Here is a 19379-nt window from a genome sequence, read left to right on the forward strand (position 1 = left end):
AAGATGGCAGTGGGCAGGACCAGAGGGAGGGTGAGCGTGTGAGAGAGTGAACTAGTGTATGAAAGAATGTGAAAGGATGTGAAGGTGGACGACCAAACCCAAGCAGTGCAGAGACATGGAGCAGAAGGTTCCTGTGCTGTGGACAGGTGCAGCTATGTGGTAAGCAGCTCTCCAGGGTGCTTCTCCTTGCGCCTCAGGGAGGTCCCACCATTCTGGAAGATCCCAGGTCTTCCCTGGGAGGAGGCAGTGGGAGCGGCTATGGTCCAGCAACCTGAGACCACCAGTGCACCTGGCACCATCAAACCAGTGGACACCCTGTGACAACACAGACCAGTGCACAGTAGTGGAGCTGTCAAGGTGCCGGTTGTGGAAGCAGCACCATCCCCCACAGTGGCGGCCCAATCAGAGTAGAGATATACCCCAGCAACAGAGGCTGGGGAGCAGACATCCATCCCCAGGCAACAGAAGCACAGACCAGCAGCTGAGACCCATCCCAATAAAATACAGCAAAGGCTGAGCAGGAGCTAAGCTTCACAGCACAACAGAACTCCCCAGCCACCAGCAGCAGGACCTGGGGCTCCAGAGGCCTGTGCAACCCAGCAGCCCACAAGAGCAGTGGGAAGCCGGAGCCTGAGAGGGACTGGTGCGATCCAGCTGCCCGCCCGTGGGACCTATAGGGTACGGGGGTACCAAAGAGGCCTGTGAGACCCAGCAGCCCACAAGATAGGCGTAGAACCAGGTCTCCAAAGGGACTGTGCAATCCAGTTACCTGCGGGGCCTGTGGGGTGCTGAGGCACCAAAGAGGCCTGTGTGACCCAGCAGCCCACAAGATAGGTGTAGAGCAGGGTCTCCACAGGGACTGAGCAATCCAGCTGCCAGTGGGACCTACAGGGTGCTGGGGCACCAGAGAAGCCTATGTGACCCAGATACCCACAAGATAGGTATGGAGTCGTGTCTCCAAAGGGACTGTATGATCCAGCTTCCCACGGTACTGGCAGGGAGTGCAGCTCCAACAGGGCCTGAGCTATAAAGATACAGGTGGCACCAGGTTCCAGCTGGGAACACAGCTCCAGAGGGGCCCAGGTGATTCAGCAGCAGCACCTACCAGGACACACCAATACCAGCCTCAGTAGTCACTCCTCCAGGATCCACAGCAGGCAAGAGGCGACAAACAACACAACAGTCTGGGAGGCACAGTAGCCTTATTTGATATACAGTGAGCTGCGCACACATCCAAACATCCCTCAGCAGGTCTAGAGCTACCAGCGGCTAAAATAGGGAGACAAAGAAACAACACTCAAAGGGAAAAAAAAGAGGAATCACCAGAAAAGGAACTACAGGAAATGGAAGAGAGCAACTTGTCAGATAAAGAATTCAAAGCAATGATTTTAAGGGTGCTCAAACAATTTGGTGGGAACTACAAGCAACTTAATAAGAATTATAAAGAGCTCACTGGGAACTACTTCAGCTTAAAAAAAGAGGTAGAAGCTATGCATAAATATCAAGAGGAAATGAAGAATGACATAGCTGTTATGAAAAATACTTTAGAAGGGTTTAATAGTAGATTAGAAGAAGCTGAAGACCGAATCAGTGACTTAGAAGACAAGGTAGAGAAAAACACTCAAATAGAACAGAAAATGGGAAAAAAAATTTTTAAAGTAGGAGGAAAGTTTAAGGAAGCTGTGGGACAATACAAAACATAACAACATTCGCATTATAGGGATACCGGAAGGAGAAGATTCAGAGAAAGGAATAGAGAACCTGTTTGAAGAAATAATGACAGAAAACTTCCCTAAACTGGTGAAGGAAAAAGTCACATAGTCCAGGAAACACAGTGAGTCCCAAGCAAGATGAACCCCAGAAGACCCACAGCTAGACACATCATAATAAAAATGGCAAACAGCCCTGGCCAGTTTGGCTCAGCGGTTGAGCATCGGCCTGCAGACCAGAGAGTCCCAGGTTTGGTTCCTGCTAGGGTTACACCACACACACACACACACAAAAATAGCAAACATTAAAGACAAAGAAAGAATCTTAAAGAAAGCGAGAGTGAGACAGGAAGTTATCAACAAGGGAGCTCCCATTAGACTTCCAGCTGATTTCTTAATAGAAACGATGTAGGACAGAAGGGAATGGCATGAAGTATACAAAGTAATACAAGGCAAGGGTCTGAATCCAACACTACTCTATCCAGCAAGGCTATCATTCAAAATTGAAGGAGAAATAAAGAGCTCCACGGATTAAAAAAAAAAAAAACTAAAAAAATTTACCACCACCAAACCAGCACTGCAAGAAATGCTGAAGGGACTATTGTAAGAAGATAAAACAAAAGAAAGAGAGAGGGGGAAGAGAAGGGGGGAAACACAGGCACAAAATTAAAATGACAATTAATAACTATCTATCAATAATTACCTTAAATGTAAATGGCTTAAATGCTCCAAACAAAAGACATAGGGTAGCTGATTGGATAAGAAAACACTACCCATATATATGCTGTCTACAAGAGACCCACCTCACAACAAAAGACTCACACAAGATGAAAGTGAAGGGATGAAAAAAAATTTTCCAAGCAAATGGAAATGAAAAAAAAGCTGGTATAGCAATACTCATATCTGACAAGATAGACCTCAAAACAAAGGCCATAATAAGAGACAGATGAGGTCACTACATAATATTAAAAGGAGCAATCCAACAAGAGGGTATAACCCTGTTAAACATATATGCACCAAATATGAAAGCACCAAAATATATTTAAAAACTTCTGGAGGACTTCAAGGGAGAGATCAATAGCAACACGATCATAGTGGGTGACTTTAACATGCCACTGACACCACTGGATAGATCTTCTAGACAAAAAATTAATAAGGACATAGAGTCCTTACAAGACAAACTACGTCAATTGGACTTCATTGATATTTACAGAACATTTCACCCCAAAGCTGCAGAATATACATTCTTCTCAAATGTACATGGGTCATTCTCAAAGACAGACACATAGAAAGTCTCTACAAATTCAAGAAAATTGAAATCATATCAAGCATCTTCTCAGATCACAGTGGCATGAAACTAGAAATAAATAACAATAAATACACACAAAAACATCCAAACACTTGGAGGCTAAATAGCATGTTATTAAACAATGAATGGGTTACTAATGAAATCAAGAAAGAAATTAAAAACTTCCTGGAAACCAATGAAAATGAACACACAACAACACAAAATCTATGGGACACAGCAAAAGCAGTCCTGAGAGGGAAGTTCATAGCACTACAGGCCTTCCTCAAGAAACAAGAAAAATTCCTAATTAACTTTCTAACCATACAACTTAAAGAACTAGAAAGTTAACAAAAAGAAAAACCCAGAGCTAGTAGGAGGAAGGAAACAGTAAAGGTCAGAGCAGAAATAAACGACATAGAGACTAAAAAAAAAAACAATTCAAAAGATCAATGAAACAAAAAGCTGGTTCTTTGACAAGATATACAAGATTGATGGACCTTTAGCCAGACTCACCAAGAAACAAAAAGAGAGAAATTAAATAAAATCAGAAACAAAAGAGAAGAAGTAACAACTGACACCACAAAAATACAAAGGATCATTGAAACATACTCTGAACAATTATATGCCAAAAAATAGGACAATCTAGGAGAAATGGACAAATTTCTAGAACACACAGCCTCCCAAAACTGAACCAGGAAGAGACAGAAAACTTGGACAGACCAATAACAACAAAGAAAACTGAAGATGTAATCAAGAAACTCTCAGCAAACAAAAGCCCAGGCCCAGATGGCTTCATGGGGGAGTTTTATCGAACATTCAAAGAAGATCTAACACCCATTCTCCTCAAACTATTTCAAAAAATCCAAGAAGACAGAATACTTCCAAACTCATTTTATGAGGCCAACATAATCCCAATTCCAAAACCATATAAAGACACTACAAAGAAGGAAAACTACAGGCCAATATCCCTGATGAACACAGATGCCAAAATCCTTAACAATATATTAGCAAATCAGATCCAGTAATACATCAAAAAAAGTATTTATCATGACCAACTGGGTTTCATCCCAGGCATGCAAGGATGGTATAATATTCACAAATCAATAAATGTGATACACCACGTAAACAAAATAAAAAATAAAAACCATATGATCATATTAATAGATGCTGAAAAAGCATTCGACAGAATCCAGCACCCATTTTTTATAAAAATGCTCAGCAATGTGAGAATAGAGGGATCATATTTCAACATAATAAAGGCCATATATGAAAAACCTACAGCCATCATATTCAATGGGTGAAAACTAAAAGCATTCCCCTTAAGAATGAGAACAAGACAGGGATGCCCACTTTCACCACTTGTATTTAACATAGTACTTAAAGTCTTAGCCACAGCAATTAGACATGAAGAAAAAATAAAGGGGGCCCAAATTGGAAAGGAAGAAGTGAAACTGTCATTATTTGAAGATGACATAATATTGTACATAGAAAACCCTAAAGACTCCTCAAAAATCTACTAGACTTAATAAATGAATTTGGCAAAAAAAAATTAAGATACCTAGGAATAAACTTAACCAAAGAAGTAAAAAACTTCTTCACAGAAAATAAAGGTCATTAATAAAAGAAATAGAGGAAAATATAAAAAAAGTTGAAGCATATACCTTGTTCATGGATTGGAAAAATTAACATTATTAAAATGTCCATATTACCCAGAGCAATCTATAGATTCAATGCAATTCCCATCAAAATACCAATGACATACTTCACAGAACTAGAACAAACACTCCAAAGTTTATATGGAACTAAAAAAGACCCCGAATAGCCATAGCAATCTTGAAAAAGAAGAACAAAGTAGGAAGGATCACATTAGTAGATTTCAGGTTATACTACATAGCCACTGTAATCAAAACAGCCTGGTACTGGCACAAGAACAATAGATCAATGGAACAGAATAGAGAACCCAGAAATTGACCCAAGACAATATGCTCAATTAATATTTGACAAAGGTGGCAAGAGCATACAGTGGAGTCAAGACAGTCTCTTCAATAAATGGTGTTGGGAAAATTGGACAACTACTTGCAAAAAAATGAAGCTAGAACACCCACTTACACCATACATGAGAATAAACTCAAAATGGATAAAAGACTTAAATGTAACTCGTGAATCCATAAAAATTCTAGAAAAAAATGTAGGCAACAAAATCTCAGACATCATATGCAGAAGAATTTTCACTGATACTCCTAAGGCAACAGAAACAAAGGAAAAAATGAACACATGAGACTACATCAAACTAAAAAGCTTCTGCACAGCAAAAGACACAACCGTCAAAACGAAAAGGGATCCCACTATATGGGAGACCATAATCGCCAATGATGCATCAGATAAGGGGTAATTTCCAAAATATATAGAGTGCTCATACAACTCAACAAAATGAAGACAAAGAACCCAATTAAAAAATGGGCAGAGGACCTACACACCTCTCCAAAAAGGACACACAAACGGCCAAGAGACATATGAAAAAATGCTCAAAATTACCAATCATCAGAGAGATGCAAATTAAAACAACTATGAGGTATCACCTCACGCCTGTCAGAATGGCCGCCATCAACAAATCATCAAACAACAAGTGTTGGTGAGGGTGTGGAGAAAAGGGGACTCTAGTACACTGCTGGTGGGAATGCAGACTGGTGCAGCCACTGTGGAAAACACTATGGTGTTACCTCAAAAAGTTAAAAATTGAACTTCCATTTAACCCAGTGATCCCACTTCTAGGAATATACCCTAAGAAACCTGAAACACCACACTGGCCAGTTTGGCTCAGTGGTTGAGCGTCGGCCTGCAGACCAGAGTCCTGGGTTCAGTTCCCATTAGGGCCATGTACCACAAAAAAAAAAAAGAAGAAAGAAACCTGAAACACCAATCAGAAAGAATATATGTACCCCTATGTTCATAGCAGCACTATTTATAATAGCTAAGATCTGGAAACAACCCAAGTGTCCATCAGTAGATGAGTGGATTAAAATGTTGTGGTACATGTACACAATGGAATACTATGCAGCTGTAAGAAAGAAAGATCTCTTATCCTTTGACGTGGCATGGAAGGACCTGGAGAGTATTATGCTAAGTGAAACAAGCCAAGCAGAAAAAGACAAGTATCACATGATCTCACTTTTTGTGGAATATAATGAAGTAAACAAACTGCTGAACAAAATTAACCCTGAGACATAGAGGTGGGGTACAGACTGACATGCCTCAGAGGAAGGGGGGTTTATGGGGGAAGAGATAAACCACAGAACTTACATGCATGTATGCATGACCAATGAACATAGACAACAAAGCTCAGGATGGGATGGAGGGGGAGGGGAGGAGGGTGTCAACGGGGGAAAAATGAGAAACATCTGTAACAAAAACAAATTCATAAATAAATAAAAATATGTTATTAGTAAAACAATAAATCAATATATTTACAAATAAAAAAGAACACATATCTCAGCTCTGGTATATAGTTTATATTTCACAACACTATTATATTATGGCATTATATTAAATTAAGCTGTATTAGGTATTCTATTTGTTTCTCTATTTATTTTGTTTTCTCAAGGTTGACTGTAAGATCACCAAAATCATTTACTATTATGTCCTCCTAATTTCCCAGGATTTCATACTTTGTACCACATTCACATAAATGCTTTATGTTTTCTGAATGAGCAATGAATAATGAATACATTGATGGGTGAGTGGTTGCCCAGTCCATTGAGGGGTCAGTGTAGGAGGATGAAACCAATAAAAACAGTACATAACACAGACATGGAAGGGAAAAACTTTTAGCTTATTGATAAGCTTTAAGTCATTCCCCAGAAGCTTAAATCACAGAAGTGGAAGGCTATATTACAGACAACAGTACTAGCAGTGGTACCAATTCTGCCACCTGTTAAATATTTGACTTTTTTTTTTAATCCTCACCTGGGGATATTTTTCCATTTACCTTCAGATAGAGCATGACAGGGGGGAGAGAGACAGATATCGATATGAGAGAGACAAACTGACTGGCCGCCTCCTGCACAACCCCAACCAGGGCCAGGGACGAACCGCAACCAAGGTACGTGTCCTTGACTAGAATTGAACCTGCGATTCCTTGTTTTGTGGGCTGCTGCTCTTAACCACTGAGCCAAACCAGCCAAGGCTTAAATATCTGAATTTTAACAAGTCACTTCTTTGAGCCTCAATTGTGAGGATTAAATTATGTAATGTGAGAAAACATACTGTACAAACTGTAGACAGACATACAAATGTTCCAAACCAGGATGTTTATAAGCTTTTTCCCTCAAGTAATACTAGTTCTTTTTCATATAAAACAGAGCTGGCTCTTCAGAAAAACAATCACATTTACAGACTATAAAATTGCCACTAAAACAAATAACAAAATATTCACAAGAGGTATTAGATTTGCAACACAAATAAGCTTCCTAAGAGAATAACTTCTCTTAATCCTTACAATGAGCAGATCTAAGCCTAAATAGAAAAAAAATTTTAAGATGTTATATGTATTTTTCTCTCATATTGTCATAACTAATAAATCAACTGACTGCATAAATTATAAATTAACAATAAATAAAAATCTATGTTGGCCAATCAGAAAGAATATATGCACCCCTATGTTCATAGCAGCACTATTTACAATTGCTAAGATCTGGAAACAGCCCTAGAGTCCATCAATAGATGAGTGGATAAAAAAGCTGTGGTACATATACACAATGGAACACTCGGCAGCTGTAAGAAAGAAAGACCTCTTATCCTTTGAGATGACATGGGGGACCTGTAGTGTATTATGCTAAGCGAAATAAGCCAGTCAAAGAAAAGACAAGTATCACATAATCTCACTTATTTGTGGAATATAATGAACAAAATAAACTGATGAACAAAACAGACTCAGAGACATAGAAGTAGGGTTCAGACTGACAAACCTCAGAGGCAGGGGACTGGGGGGAAGAGAAGAGATAAACCAAAGAACTTATGCACGTAAGCATAACCAATGGACATAGACAACAATGCTGGGGGATGGGGGCGGGAATTGGAGGAAGATGTCCATGGACGAAAAAAAAGAAACATCTGTAACAAAAATAAATAAATAAAAATCTATGTTGGTATAAAAGACATTCATATATGAAAAATAGTGTAATAAAATAATATTTTAATATATCAAATTTAGAAATAAAGTTCCATTGAATATTCACTAATACCCAATTAAGAGACGTTTTCTCTTTAGTAAATAAACTAACCTTAGCTCCTTTCATTAAACTACGAATAGGCTGCAGAAGTGACTCAACCACAGTGTTATTACATAAGCATTCAATTGCACATTCTTTTTGATCACAGAGTATCTGTAGAACTTCAGTCACCATACTAGCAGGGGAGTAATTCTCTGTAATGCAAGAAATATTTTTAAATTAAACTTAGACATTCGGTACTTAATATATTTTTTAGTTATGAATTAGCTATTTTATTCCAAAAAAGTTCCATATCAACGTTAAATAATTTAAAAATCACACAACTCAATGCCCAAAGGATGATGTATTACCAAATCATACCCTAAAACTTAAGGAGATACCAACTAGTTTACTATATTTTCAAGTTAATAAAAAGTGAATAAATGACAAATATTAATGCCAAAAGACAATATAAGATCATTGACCATCTGACATTAAATCATTGCTTGATAGTGAGGATGGGATTAGAAGAAAATTTAGAGCTTTTCTCCTCCTGGCAAACACTTACTTTCTCTTTTATTACTATATATGATATTAAATGTATTCAGGTGTTGATCCTAGTAAAAAATTAGTAATTAAGAGAAAATAATGGCCAGGAGGGAAGAAATTTTCTTGTAGACTAGTATACTTCTTGTGATATCATAAAACCAGTGAAATGAATGAGCATTTTATAAAATTTCTTTTAAAATACTGTACACATAAATATAACATGACAAATGGTCATTAATATAAATGTGATATTTTTAGTTTCATAAGTTAATGTATTTTCATATTACTTTACCTAACATACTAAGAAAATTGTGTTTTACATGAAGAAACTAAGGAACCAAAAGTTAGCAGTGTAGAGTTGTTTCAGAAAAATACAATATTAAAATAACACCAATGTTCTAAATTTATGTTGTAATATTCAATATTCCATGAACACACTAAGACTTCAAGTCAATACTTAACAAAAAGAAAGTTAAATAGTTTTTTCAACCATCTCCAAATGAAAAACCCTGTTTATAATGAGAGATATTATTGATAAGCATATTGCTATTCATTCATCCATCCAATTATCTACTACTTTTAATTGTCTTCTATATGCTAGACACTGTGCTAAATAAACACTGTAGACAGATAAATAAGACAAAAAACAGTCGAGTAGATGGTAAACCACGACATTAACAACTATATCAAAGAAGAAAAATTTTATCATAAAGGAAGCACAGTATGTTATAGGAGCATAAAGCAGGGGAACCTGACCTACTACCTTATAGATGCAAATGCTATAAAGGCAGAAAGACGTCTAAGAGCCAGTATTAGGACGAATAAACTGCTATAACTACATACATATAATCTACTAATTAATAGATGTATCATTATAGCACTACATGTCTCAAACCATTTTTTCTATTATTCACTTGAGTTCCTCTCAGAATGGGTGCCAGCATTTCTAGAGTAACTTCCAGGTTTAGGGCACTATAAGCCTATAGATTATAAGGGTGTTCAGATAAAGTGGGTCACTTTGAAAACCTTCATTGATATTCAAAGGAAAAATTATATGTTATATTTTAAATGTTAATATTTAACACATCTTTTAAATATTAAACACTAACATGCATTTTATTTAAAAAGATGAAGGTTTGGGGAAGCTCGGGGGGGGGGCTTATTCTTTAGTAGGAAGAGAAGATCATGAAGTTTTGAGTGAGCTGAAATAAGCAAGGTGATCAAAACATCCAAGAAAATACAAAGGATAGAAAATATCAAGAAAAAAATACATCAGCACCTATCAATCAAGCTTCCCTTAATAGCATTTCTTAAGAATATCTTGATCTTAATAAACAGTAAGATTAAAATTCCCAGCAAAATTGATTTGAAATAAAAAGGCAGTAGATTAGAAACATCTTAAACATCACTGAACAAATTTAAATTCCATGTTTTACTTCCAGGACCAATGCAATTTATTATGAATAATACTGCATCTTATGAAACCACTCAACTTAATTTGGTCAGTCACTCAAAACATCTAGACAACAGAATATTTAAATATTTTAGATGTTTTTTATTTAAAATAGAAGCACAATTACCTAAGTGTGCAGCTGACGTCATCTTTGAACAACTTGGTGAGTAATAGATAAGTTGGGTAAACAGAACCAGAAGATCTGTAAGGGATACTGAATCTTCAGAAAGAAAGAGAAAAACAAAATTATTTTCTAACATAGACTTACAACTTAAAAAAATTTAACTGAGCTTCCATCCTCCTATTCTAAGTTTTCACAGAGACTGCGGTATAATCAGGGAGAAGGGAGCTGGAATCAAGAGAGAAGACTCCAGAAGAACAAATTAGACATAATAAATTAAAAGGTGGCAAGTAATGCAGTAGTTGTTTTTGTGACAGGGAAGTTTTGCTATTTATGTTGGACCAATCAGTTAATATAAACCTTCCATAAAAGATCTATGAATCTGATCAGGACTGTTTTTATTTTATTCAATTGAGGTCCCTAAACATTTTCTGAACCAGATAGTAACTAGTTTAGATTTTGTGGCCAAACAGTATCTGTCATAAATATGCTGATGTTGTAGCATTAAATTAGCCACTGACAATAAACAATTGTGTTTTTTTTCCAATAAAACTTCATGTATACCAAATTTGGTATTTACACATTTTTAATGTCACAAAATAATCTTCATTTACTTTTTTGCAATAATTTAAGAATATAAAAACCATTCTTAGCTCACAAGCCATAAAAAACGGAGTACCAGATCTGGCCCAGTGGCTGCAGTTTACCAACCTCTGCTACAGAGTCTTCGCCTAGAAAGATTCTAGTGAAAGCACATGTGAAACCTAAACGTAAACACTGACCTGTGCTAACACAGTGGAATACATTTCTTAAAACTGAGTTTAGAGATGACCTTTGATATCTGATAGGCCAAATGTAGATGTTAAAAGTCAATAAAAGTGCTAAATAAATAACAGATGATAGACATAAACTTCAGATAAATACCTGCAATTAACATCACAAGTATATATTACTCTTTCTATTTTTGTAAAGTTTAACAATATCCTATGAAATGGCAGCTCTTCTCTTGAAAGTTAATTCTCTGCTGAGTGCCCATTATGCTTAGAAGTATACTACCATGGAAAATACAAGAGAAGTATATAAAACAGTTTATCTTATCAACGAACTCGCAGTTATCATAACAAAGGTTTGGTTAAGTAAAACAACAAGGAAACAGTCCCAAAATAAAATTGTTCAAAATGTAGATACTCCAAAAGGATTGGCAAACTACAGCAACTATGGTCAAATTTTGTAAGTCTCACAAGCTAAAAGTTTTTAATTTTTAAAAGAATGTAAAATGTGTCAGATGTCCCAAAAATCATGTCCAGATTAAATAATTTACTAGGAGGACTCACAGGATTTAAAATATAGTTGTAATCCCAGCTGTGAGGTTTACAACAAAAGGATACAGAGCAAAATCAAGAGGGAAAACGCACGTAAGAACTCTGGAGCAACCAGGTGCAAGGGTCCAATGGTCCTCTCCCAGGAAAGTCCACTGAATACACTCAACTCTTCCAGCAATGAGTTGTGACAACACACATAAAATGTTGTCTACCAGGGACACTGTTGTCATTAGAGACTCAGTGCCCAAGATTTTTATTGGGAGTTAATCACAATAAGCACCCTCTGCCTAGCACACACCAGGACTCCAGACTCCCAGAAGAAAGGCAGATATTCAGCATAAACCACATTGTGTACATAGACAGTGTACCAGTTCTGAGAATAGTGAGATATCCAAGTTCCCAGTTGCAAGCCAAGGTCCAACCTTGCAAGACGTCTTTCTAAGGATAACAGTCTTGGGCCTGCTATGGTAACTCTTGTTTGCATGCATGAGTCTGTATGTACAAAGACACACATACACACAAAGAATATGCAACAGAGACAGTATGTGACTCCCAAAACCCAAAATATTTACTATCTGGCACATTACAGAAAAATGTTTTCTGATTTTTATGCTGTATTTCTAGTATAGACTTAAAGTTTTAAGGGAGGTAAAGAAGAAAACTAATAGCATGTGCTGAAATTTGATGGGAAAAACTTTACAAATGGAACTTAGGTTAACAATAACAGAAAAACCACAAAACTTATATGAATGTATGCATAACCAGTGGACATGGACAACAAAGCCGGGGACGGGGCGGGGGGATGGGGAGGAGGGTGTCAATGGGGTAAAAAAGGAGAAACATCTGTAACAAAAATTAAATTAAAAAAATAAATTAAAAAAAAAAAAAAAGAATAGTAAAGGCAAAAAAGAGGGAACGATTCATCATCTGAGTGTGACTAGATCAGAAAAGTTGCCCAGAGAAGGTGACACGGGAACCGGGTCTGGAGTTTGCAAGCAGGAAAGGCGTTCCATGCAAAGAACTAGAAAAGAGGCAGGAGAGAATCGAGGCGCTGGGGAGGCGGAAACAGTGGATACTGAGAATATTCACTGCGTGGAACACTTCACCACCCTCCCCTCTACAGACTTGATTTAGTGATAATCATTAAATTAAATGAATACTAATAAAGGCCAGAGTAGAAATGCAAAAAAAAAAAAAAAAACAGTAACAGAAAATTATCAAATGGCACAGGGCTTTGAAGCTTATAAAACAGTATTCTCAAACCTCGCATATGTGATCACAAAAATTCTGTGAGCCCACCACCACTGATATCATTATTCCATTTTTACAGATAAAGAACATGAAACTATTAAGTGATTAGCCCAAAAATCATGGCCAGTTTTTGGGAACCAGAACTTAAACGATGTCTACTAGTTCCAAATCCAAATCTGTATAATGCGCTCAGGATGTCTAGGATTTTGAAAGGCAGGGAGAAATAAGGTAAACACGAAAGACTGGATAAATAGGAGGAAAACTACACATGAAGGAAAAAGCTCATACTGAAAAAGAACAAAAATGTAACACTTACAGGTATACAAACTATCAAACTTAAAGGCGTGTTGCTAAGTGCCATAGAACAGACCATGCAAAATCTGCGGGTTCTAATAATCCATAGCACATACACCTTACCATATCTGGACATACTCATTTATCCTCATTGTACATACCTTTTCTATTCTTCAGCTTTACAGGAAATAGCTTTCTGCCTTGTGTATAGATCAATATTCTTCCCAAAAGGCACAGTGAGTGGATAAAATAAATATATTGTAATTCTTGCCCTGAGTAGTAGAAAGTTTTCTTTCTGTTCCCTTAAGAGAGAAGCAAACAAGTACATTTATCTTAAATGCCATTCTGTTTTATAATACCTGTCATCATTTCCTTCTAAACATCAGAAAGCTTCCAGTCTATAACGTAGATACTTGATGTAAATTTTTAAAGATTATTTTCCTTACTGTTTCCTAAGATCCTTGACACCTAACTCTCTGGAGAAAAGCATTCATATAAAATTTAACAAACTGAGAAAAGTGTAATATGCATACAGTGTTCATTCTAAAATATATATACACTCTAAGATTGTCAGAGTTATCACCTGTCATCAAGAAACACTTCAGGAGTAAGTTAAAGGAGGGAGGAAACCATGAGAAAACATTGGTTAGTGTTTAATTCTACCAATTAAAAGTTAATTCTACAAAAGATCACATTTATAACCATGTTAGCAAATGAAATTAGAATCTCTAAATATAGAAACCTTTTAATATATTTATCATTTGGTCACTCATTCACCCATAAATTCAAGATCTACGGAGTACCTGTTTTATACAAGATCTTGAACTATTTTCTGGTGTCAAAAACCAGTAAGAAGCATGAAACTTGGCTTCCAATTCAGAGTACAGCAAACAGTCTGGTATAGCCAGAGAATAAGGAGGACAAATGGCAGAGACAAGAGGCTAGCGGGTATCAAGGCACAGCACAGAAGCAACACGCGCCTTATAATAGAGGCAATTGGGACAATGTTAAAGGGTTTTAAGCAGAAAAGTAACAGATCAAAGATACATGTGAGAACTGACTAATGGTAGCATAAAAGGTAAATGGAAGAAGATCAAGGCCTGAAATAAGACTCATCAAAAAAAAGCATCAGCAAAAAGAATGGAGAAGAGCAGGCAGATAAAAATAAATGTTTAAGAAAATAAAATCCATATGCTTTAGAGGGGATCGAATGTGAACTGTGAAAGAATAAGAAAACTCTCAAGTTCCTAACTCAAATATCTGTGTACATAGTGAATCTGTCTTCTATTTAAGTAATTCTAAAGAAAAAAGATCTAAAAAGAGAAAAAAGTGACTTCAGTCCTTAATATATTAATACTGAAATGCCTGCGGAGCACCCACAGAGTTATGCAAAGTAGGATATAAGTATGTGGGTCTAGAATTCAGAAAAAGAGTGCAGACTTACATATTTCAGAGTCACAATATACATACAAACATAGAATATTTGCAACCATGAGAACGAATGGCTCTCCCAAGAGAGAACAGGCAAACTAAAGTGAGAAAAGAACAAAGGGCAAAACTTCTGGGAGTACAAACAAGAAAAAGAAGCACCTCTCAAGTGACTAAGAACTTGCTGGATAAGAATGAGGAAATCCAAGAAAGAATGGTACCAGGAAGAGGAGGAAAAGGGCTGACAGAGGCAAATGCTGTAAAATGAGGATAAGAAAGAGGGAAAGTTGATAATGGGTAGGTCATGGAGCAACAGAAATAGAAGCCTCGTTTCTGTAGCTGAAATGAGAATAAGAAATATCTGGTGAATAAGAGGTAAAGAAATGGGGCCTGGGTACATAAAGAATACTTAGAAGAGTTTTCTCTGAAGAGAAGCAGAGGTAAGGTACGTGTGAACTTGCTCAGTTTTTTATATGAAAGACACAAGAAGGTTTACAGGATGCAGGGGAAGATACCAACAGAAAGGAAGTCACAGTGACAAGGAAAATAATGTTCTAGTTTTAAAACAAAAGCAATGAACACCAAACAGGAACAGAATTAAGAACAGACAGAGATCAATCTGTACATGTAGAAGAAGGATACTTGAGGAATTCTATCTAGAAAGTTCCATTTTTCCTGGTGAAGTAGGATGCAAGGTGGTGTCTTGAGATAAAGTGGGCAGAGGCAAGGCAGGAGGCTTGATGAGACCAGCGAAGGCTTGGAGTAGCTATTATGAAACACTGAAGAAAGAACACCAAGGAGGACCCCAAAGCAATGTAAAGAGTGCAGCGGAGGTTAAAAAAATATATGTGCACTATTATTTACATCATAAATGCTCTCTGCTCAATTTTCTAAGGACCAGAGAAGGCAGAAGATGATACTAATCTAAAGTTGAAAAACCAGAAGCAGGAAACTCTGAAAGAAAATAAAGAGCAAAAATTCTGAAACAAATGGCAGAAGAATGCAGTGAAGCACCCTGAGAAGAAAAGGAAGAAAAGTCATTAAGGACTGGTGGAGTAGTAGGAAGGGGAAAAAAAGGCGAGATAAAAACATTTTAATATCAGGAAATTAGAAAAATCTATAAACTTATAAATGAAATGTTTACATAAATTTATCTACCCTTTTCTCTTTTCTCTTTTTCTTCCTCTTGAAGAATAAATTCTGGCTTCAGCATTTTCTCCTCCACTATGAAACATTTGCTTTAGAAGCCCATCAATTATTGGTGTTTAGGCATTTTTCTTGCTTGAGTTAAATAAAGCACTTACCCAGGGATAAAAAATAATAATAAGGTATCTTCACATTCTCAGAGACCTTACTGTTTACTTAGAGAAGTGATAAAATAAAATAACAGAATGAAAAATGCCTAATTCATACGACAGGTTGTGTGATGTAAGAAAAAGAGCAATAAAAATCCAGAGCCGGCAGATGATCTTTTGTGAAAATTTTAAAATAAAAGTTTAGTCTTTCACAATAAGTAAGATATATATTAGTGTAAGGAATATGGGTGGGGCAATAGGGGTCAGAATAATAGAGGTATACAGGCATTGGTATGCAGAAGAATGTGACTGTAAAAGATTTATTTTAATCAATAATTAGAGATAAGATTTAGATAGAAGTTAGAGCAAGATTATAAAACATGTAGGCTATTTTTGCTCAGACTGAGGATAATCAGAGAAGACTCACGGGGGGGTTGGTTGTCCAATAACAAAACAATATTTTATAGAAATTTTCCTCCTACTAAAATGCATAAGTAACAATTAAATGACTTAAAGACTAGAGGGGAAAATGAGCAGCATATTATTGCAGTATAATAGACTAGGGCATACACTCTAGTATGAACTGAAGAAATGCCTTTGGTAAGAAACACTATGATGATATAATAATTTCAAATGTAGATAGGTTATAAAAAGCCATCATTATGGTATGTATTTTAAATTTGTGAAAATATTTTACATTAGCTACCAACAGCTATTTTTAAAAAGAGTTACTACTAAGCTGTTTATATTAACAAACTGTACCATTTTTTAAAGTCTATAACAGAGAAAACTACACTTACCACAATCCTTTGAATGTCTCACAATCTCATCAGCTTGCATGGTCTCACATAACTCAAAGTACTGAACGCACTGCTGAACTGCGGTAGTTATCTAATAAAATAATAACTTATTAATTATAGAAAGTTGCAGCCTACAAGTCCTGGTATGTGCTAGGCAGAGGGTGCCTATGTAACCAACCCCTACTTTTATTTTATTTTACTTTTTATATGTTTTTATTGATTTTTTTTAGAAAGAGAGAAAGGGGACGAGAAACATCAATGTGAGAGAGAAACATTTATTGGCTGCCTCCTGCACGCCCCCTACTGGGGATCGAGCCCCCAACCTGGGCATGTGCCCTGACTGGGAATCGAACCGGGACCTCTCAGTCTATGGGACAATGCTCAATCCACTGAGCCACTCAGGCCAGGCCCAAGCCCTGATTTTAAAAAAAACTGGGCAGAGTTTTTAATGAGTTTCTTTGGTAGACAACATTTCATATGAGCTGTCATAATTTGATATTAGGAACAGACACAGAAGCTTATGCTTGGAATCCTCTAGACTTCACCAAATGGCCTTTTCCCTATGCCAATTTTGGTTTGTATCATTTTTCTATTATAAATCATAGCAGTTGGGATTATGACTATATACTGAGTCCTCCCAGAAAATCTGAGGATGGTTATGGGCCCCCACTCCCCCTCAAACTTTAGAAATTCAGCTCAATAATATAAAATTGCCTCCTAAACATCTGAATTTCAAATTAAGTATGACCAAATATACCAAATCTAAAGTCATTACCTTTCCCAACTCTCCTATTTTTCTCCTACTTTGTTACTTATCTCAATGAATGATGTTAATCTCTCAATTCTTCACTCACCCCCCCCCCCCCCTTCAAAAAGCCAAGTTCTCTAAATCCTACATTCTAATTATGGTATTCCTGAGTCCATCCGTTTACCCAAATTCACTCTCTCAAGAGCCCTAATTCATGTTTCTATCTTTTTTTGCTTGGATTACTGAGAAGACTCTTTTTAATTTCTTGCTTCAACACTTCTCCACTATCTACACCTAGCACCTTAAACCCATTTTCCAAATGATCCAAAGCCTTAATATGATGTTATTTCAGTACCTGAAAACCTATCAGTGGCTCACCATAACTCCAGAATAAATGCCAATCTCCTAAATTTGACATTACACAAAAACTCTTTACAATCTGACAGTCTTATACCTCTTACCCTCTAGATACCCCCTTGCTCTAACCACACACACATGCACATAGATATACATCTACCTGTGTAAAAAGCAGTCACCAAAATCCAATTCAACATTCAACCAGTCAAATAACTAACTCGTCAAAAGCAAATTCATTAAAAAATTTCACCAATCAGCAAACACCAATTAGATCTGAAACACACCCTAACTTGACATTTACAGCAAATTCAACACTATCATTTGCAAAAAAGAAGGGGCTGGATATTTCCTTTAAAAATGTCTTTTCCATTTCTATGGAATTATACCCTGCCCTATGCATGAGTGAAACAAACTGAAATCAGTTGACACATACCCAATTTAAAGCATTCAAAAATGTTCAAAAACCTTCTCAATATTAGCTTTCAGAGAACTGATTTTCAAGAAATTTCCCTAATACCAATAAACAAGTGTCTTAGCAATCCATGTCCAGTCACATAAAGTGTATTCGGTTTCCATATATACCATGTGTTTTTCAATACCTAAGCTTTTAAACATGCCATTACATTGCCCTGAAATATTTTCCTAACATTATCTAAAGCAACACTCTTGCTTTTCCAGTATAACACCTATTCAGTAAGATTAAAAATTGCGCCCGGCTGGTATGGTTCAGTGGTTGAGCGTCAACCTATGTACCAAGAGGTTGCCAGTTCAATTCCCGGTCAGGGCACATGCCCAGGTTATGGGCCAAATCCCCAGTGGGTGGCATGCAGGGGGCAACCAATCATTCTCTCTCATCAATGTTTTTCTCTTTCTCTCTACCTCTCCCTTCCTCTCTCTGTAAAATCAATAAAGAAAAAAATATATTTTTAAAGAATAAAAAATGCCCCACGAACCTCAGAAAAGTGTAACTTGTATTATAGATGATATTAATTTACTTAATAAATCAATACAAACCGATATAATCATGGTAACAGGTATCCAGCAGAAGTTTAAAATTTAGTAAATCAGAGTCCAAAATAGCGGCAGAGTGAATGGAAGCTACAAAGACCATCTCCCAGGACCAAACTGGAATTACAACTAAAATAAAGACAAATCATTGGGAAAAAGCAACAGAAAAGTAGCTTGTGAAAACCATATGACCAGAGACACTGAATTGATCCTGGTAAAACTATGGAGGCGCGAGATGGGGGCTGGGAGCCCATGGACAGCAGCAGTCTTAGCTGTGAGCAGCGCCCTCAGGGTTAAAATCGAAAGCCCGCTCCACAGCGCAGAGGGCCCAGACAGGGCAATAAAATAGCCACAGCCACTCACCTTGGGCTCCAGATGAGGGAGGGCGGACAGGACTGGAACTGTGTGGGGACACTCGGGATTTGGAGGGCGCTCAGAGCTTTTGCTGAGTTGTGGCCACACAGGACGGTGGCCATCTTACTCCTTCCCAGGGCTCTGGGGAGAAGCGGTGGCCCTTCTCTCAGAGATTCAACCCCACCCAAGTGGGCC

The 19379-nt window shown here is 37.0% G+C and overlaps 1 protein-coding gene across 12 annotated transcripts in view; it reads right to left on the minus strand.

The window, feature by feature from the left end:
- Positions 1 to 19379, minus strand: part of TBC1D32 (TBC1 domain family member 32) — a 191225-nt gene that overhangs the window by 121916 nt on the left and 49930 nt on the right. For all 12 annotated transcript variants that reach the window (XM_036248320.1, XM_036248330.1, XM_036248322.1 and 9 more), the window contains 4 exons: positions 16718 to 16808; positions 13356 to 13496; positions 10334 to 10426; positions 8277 to 8419 (listed from right to left, as the gene is read on the minus strand). In XM_036248320.1, coding sequence (XP_036104213.1) covers positions 8277 to 8419; positions 10334 to 10426; positions 13356 to 13496; positions 16718 to 16808 — 468 coding nt within the window. The remainder of the gene's footprint in view (positions 1 to 8276; positions 8420 to 10333; positions 10427 to 13355; positions 13497 to 16717; positions 16809 to 19379) is intronic.

Source organism: Molossus molossus, unplaced genomic scaffold (assembly GCF_014108415.1).
Source record: "Molossus molossus isolate mMolMol1 unplaced genomic scaffold, mMolMol1.p scaffold_m16_p_8, whole genome shotgun sequence".
Classification (NCBI taxonomy): Eukaryota; Metazoa; Chordata; class Mammalia; order Chiroptera; family Molossidae; genus Molossus; species Molossus molossus.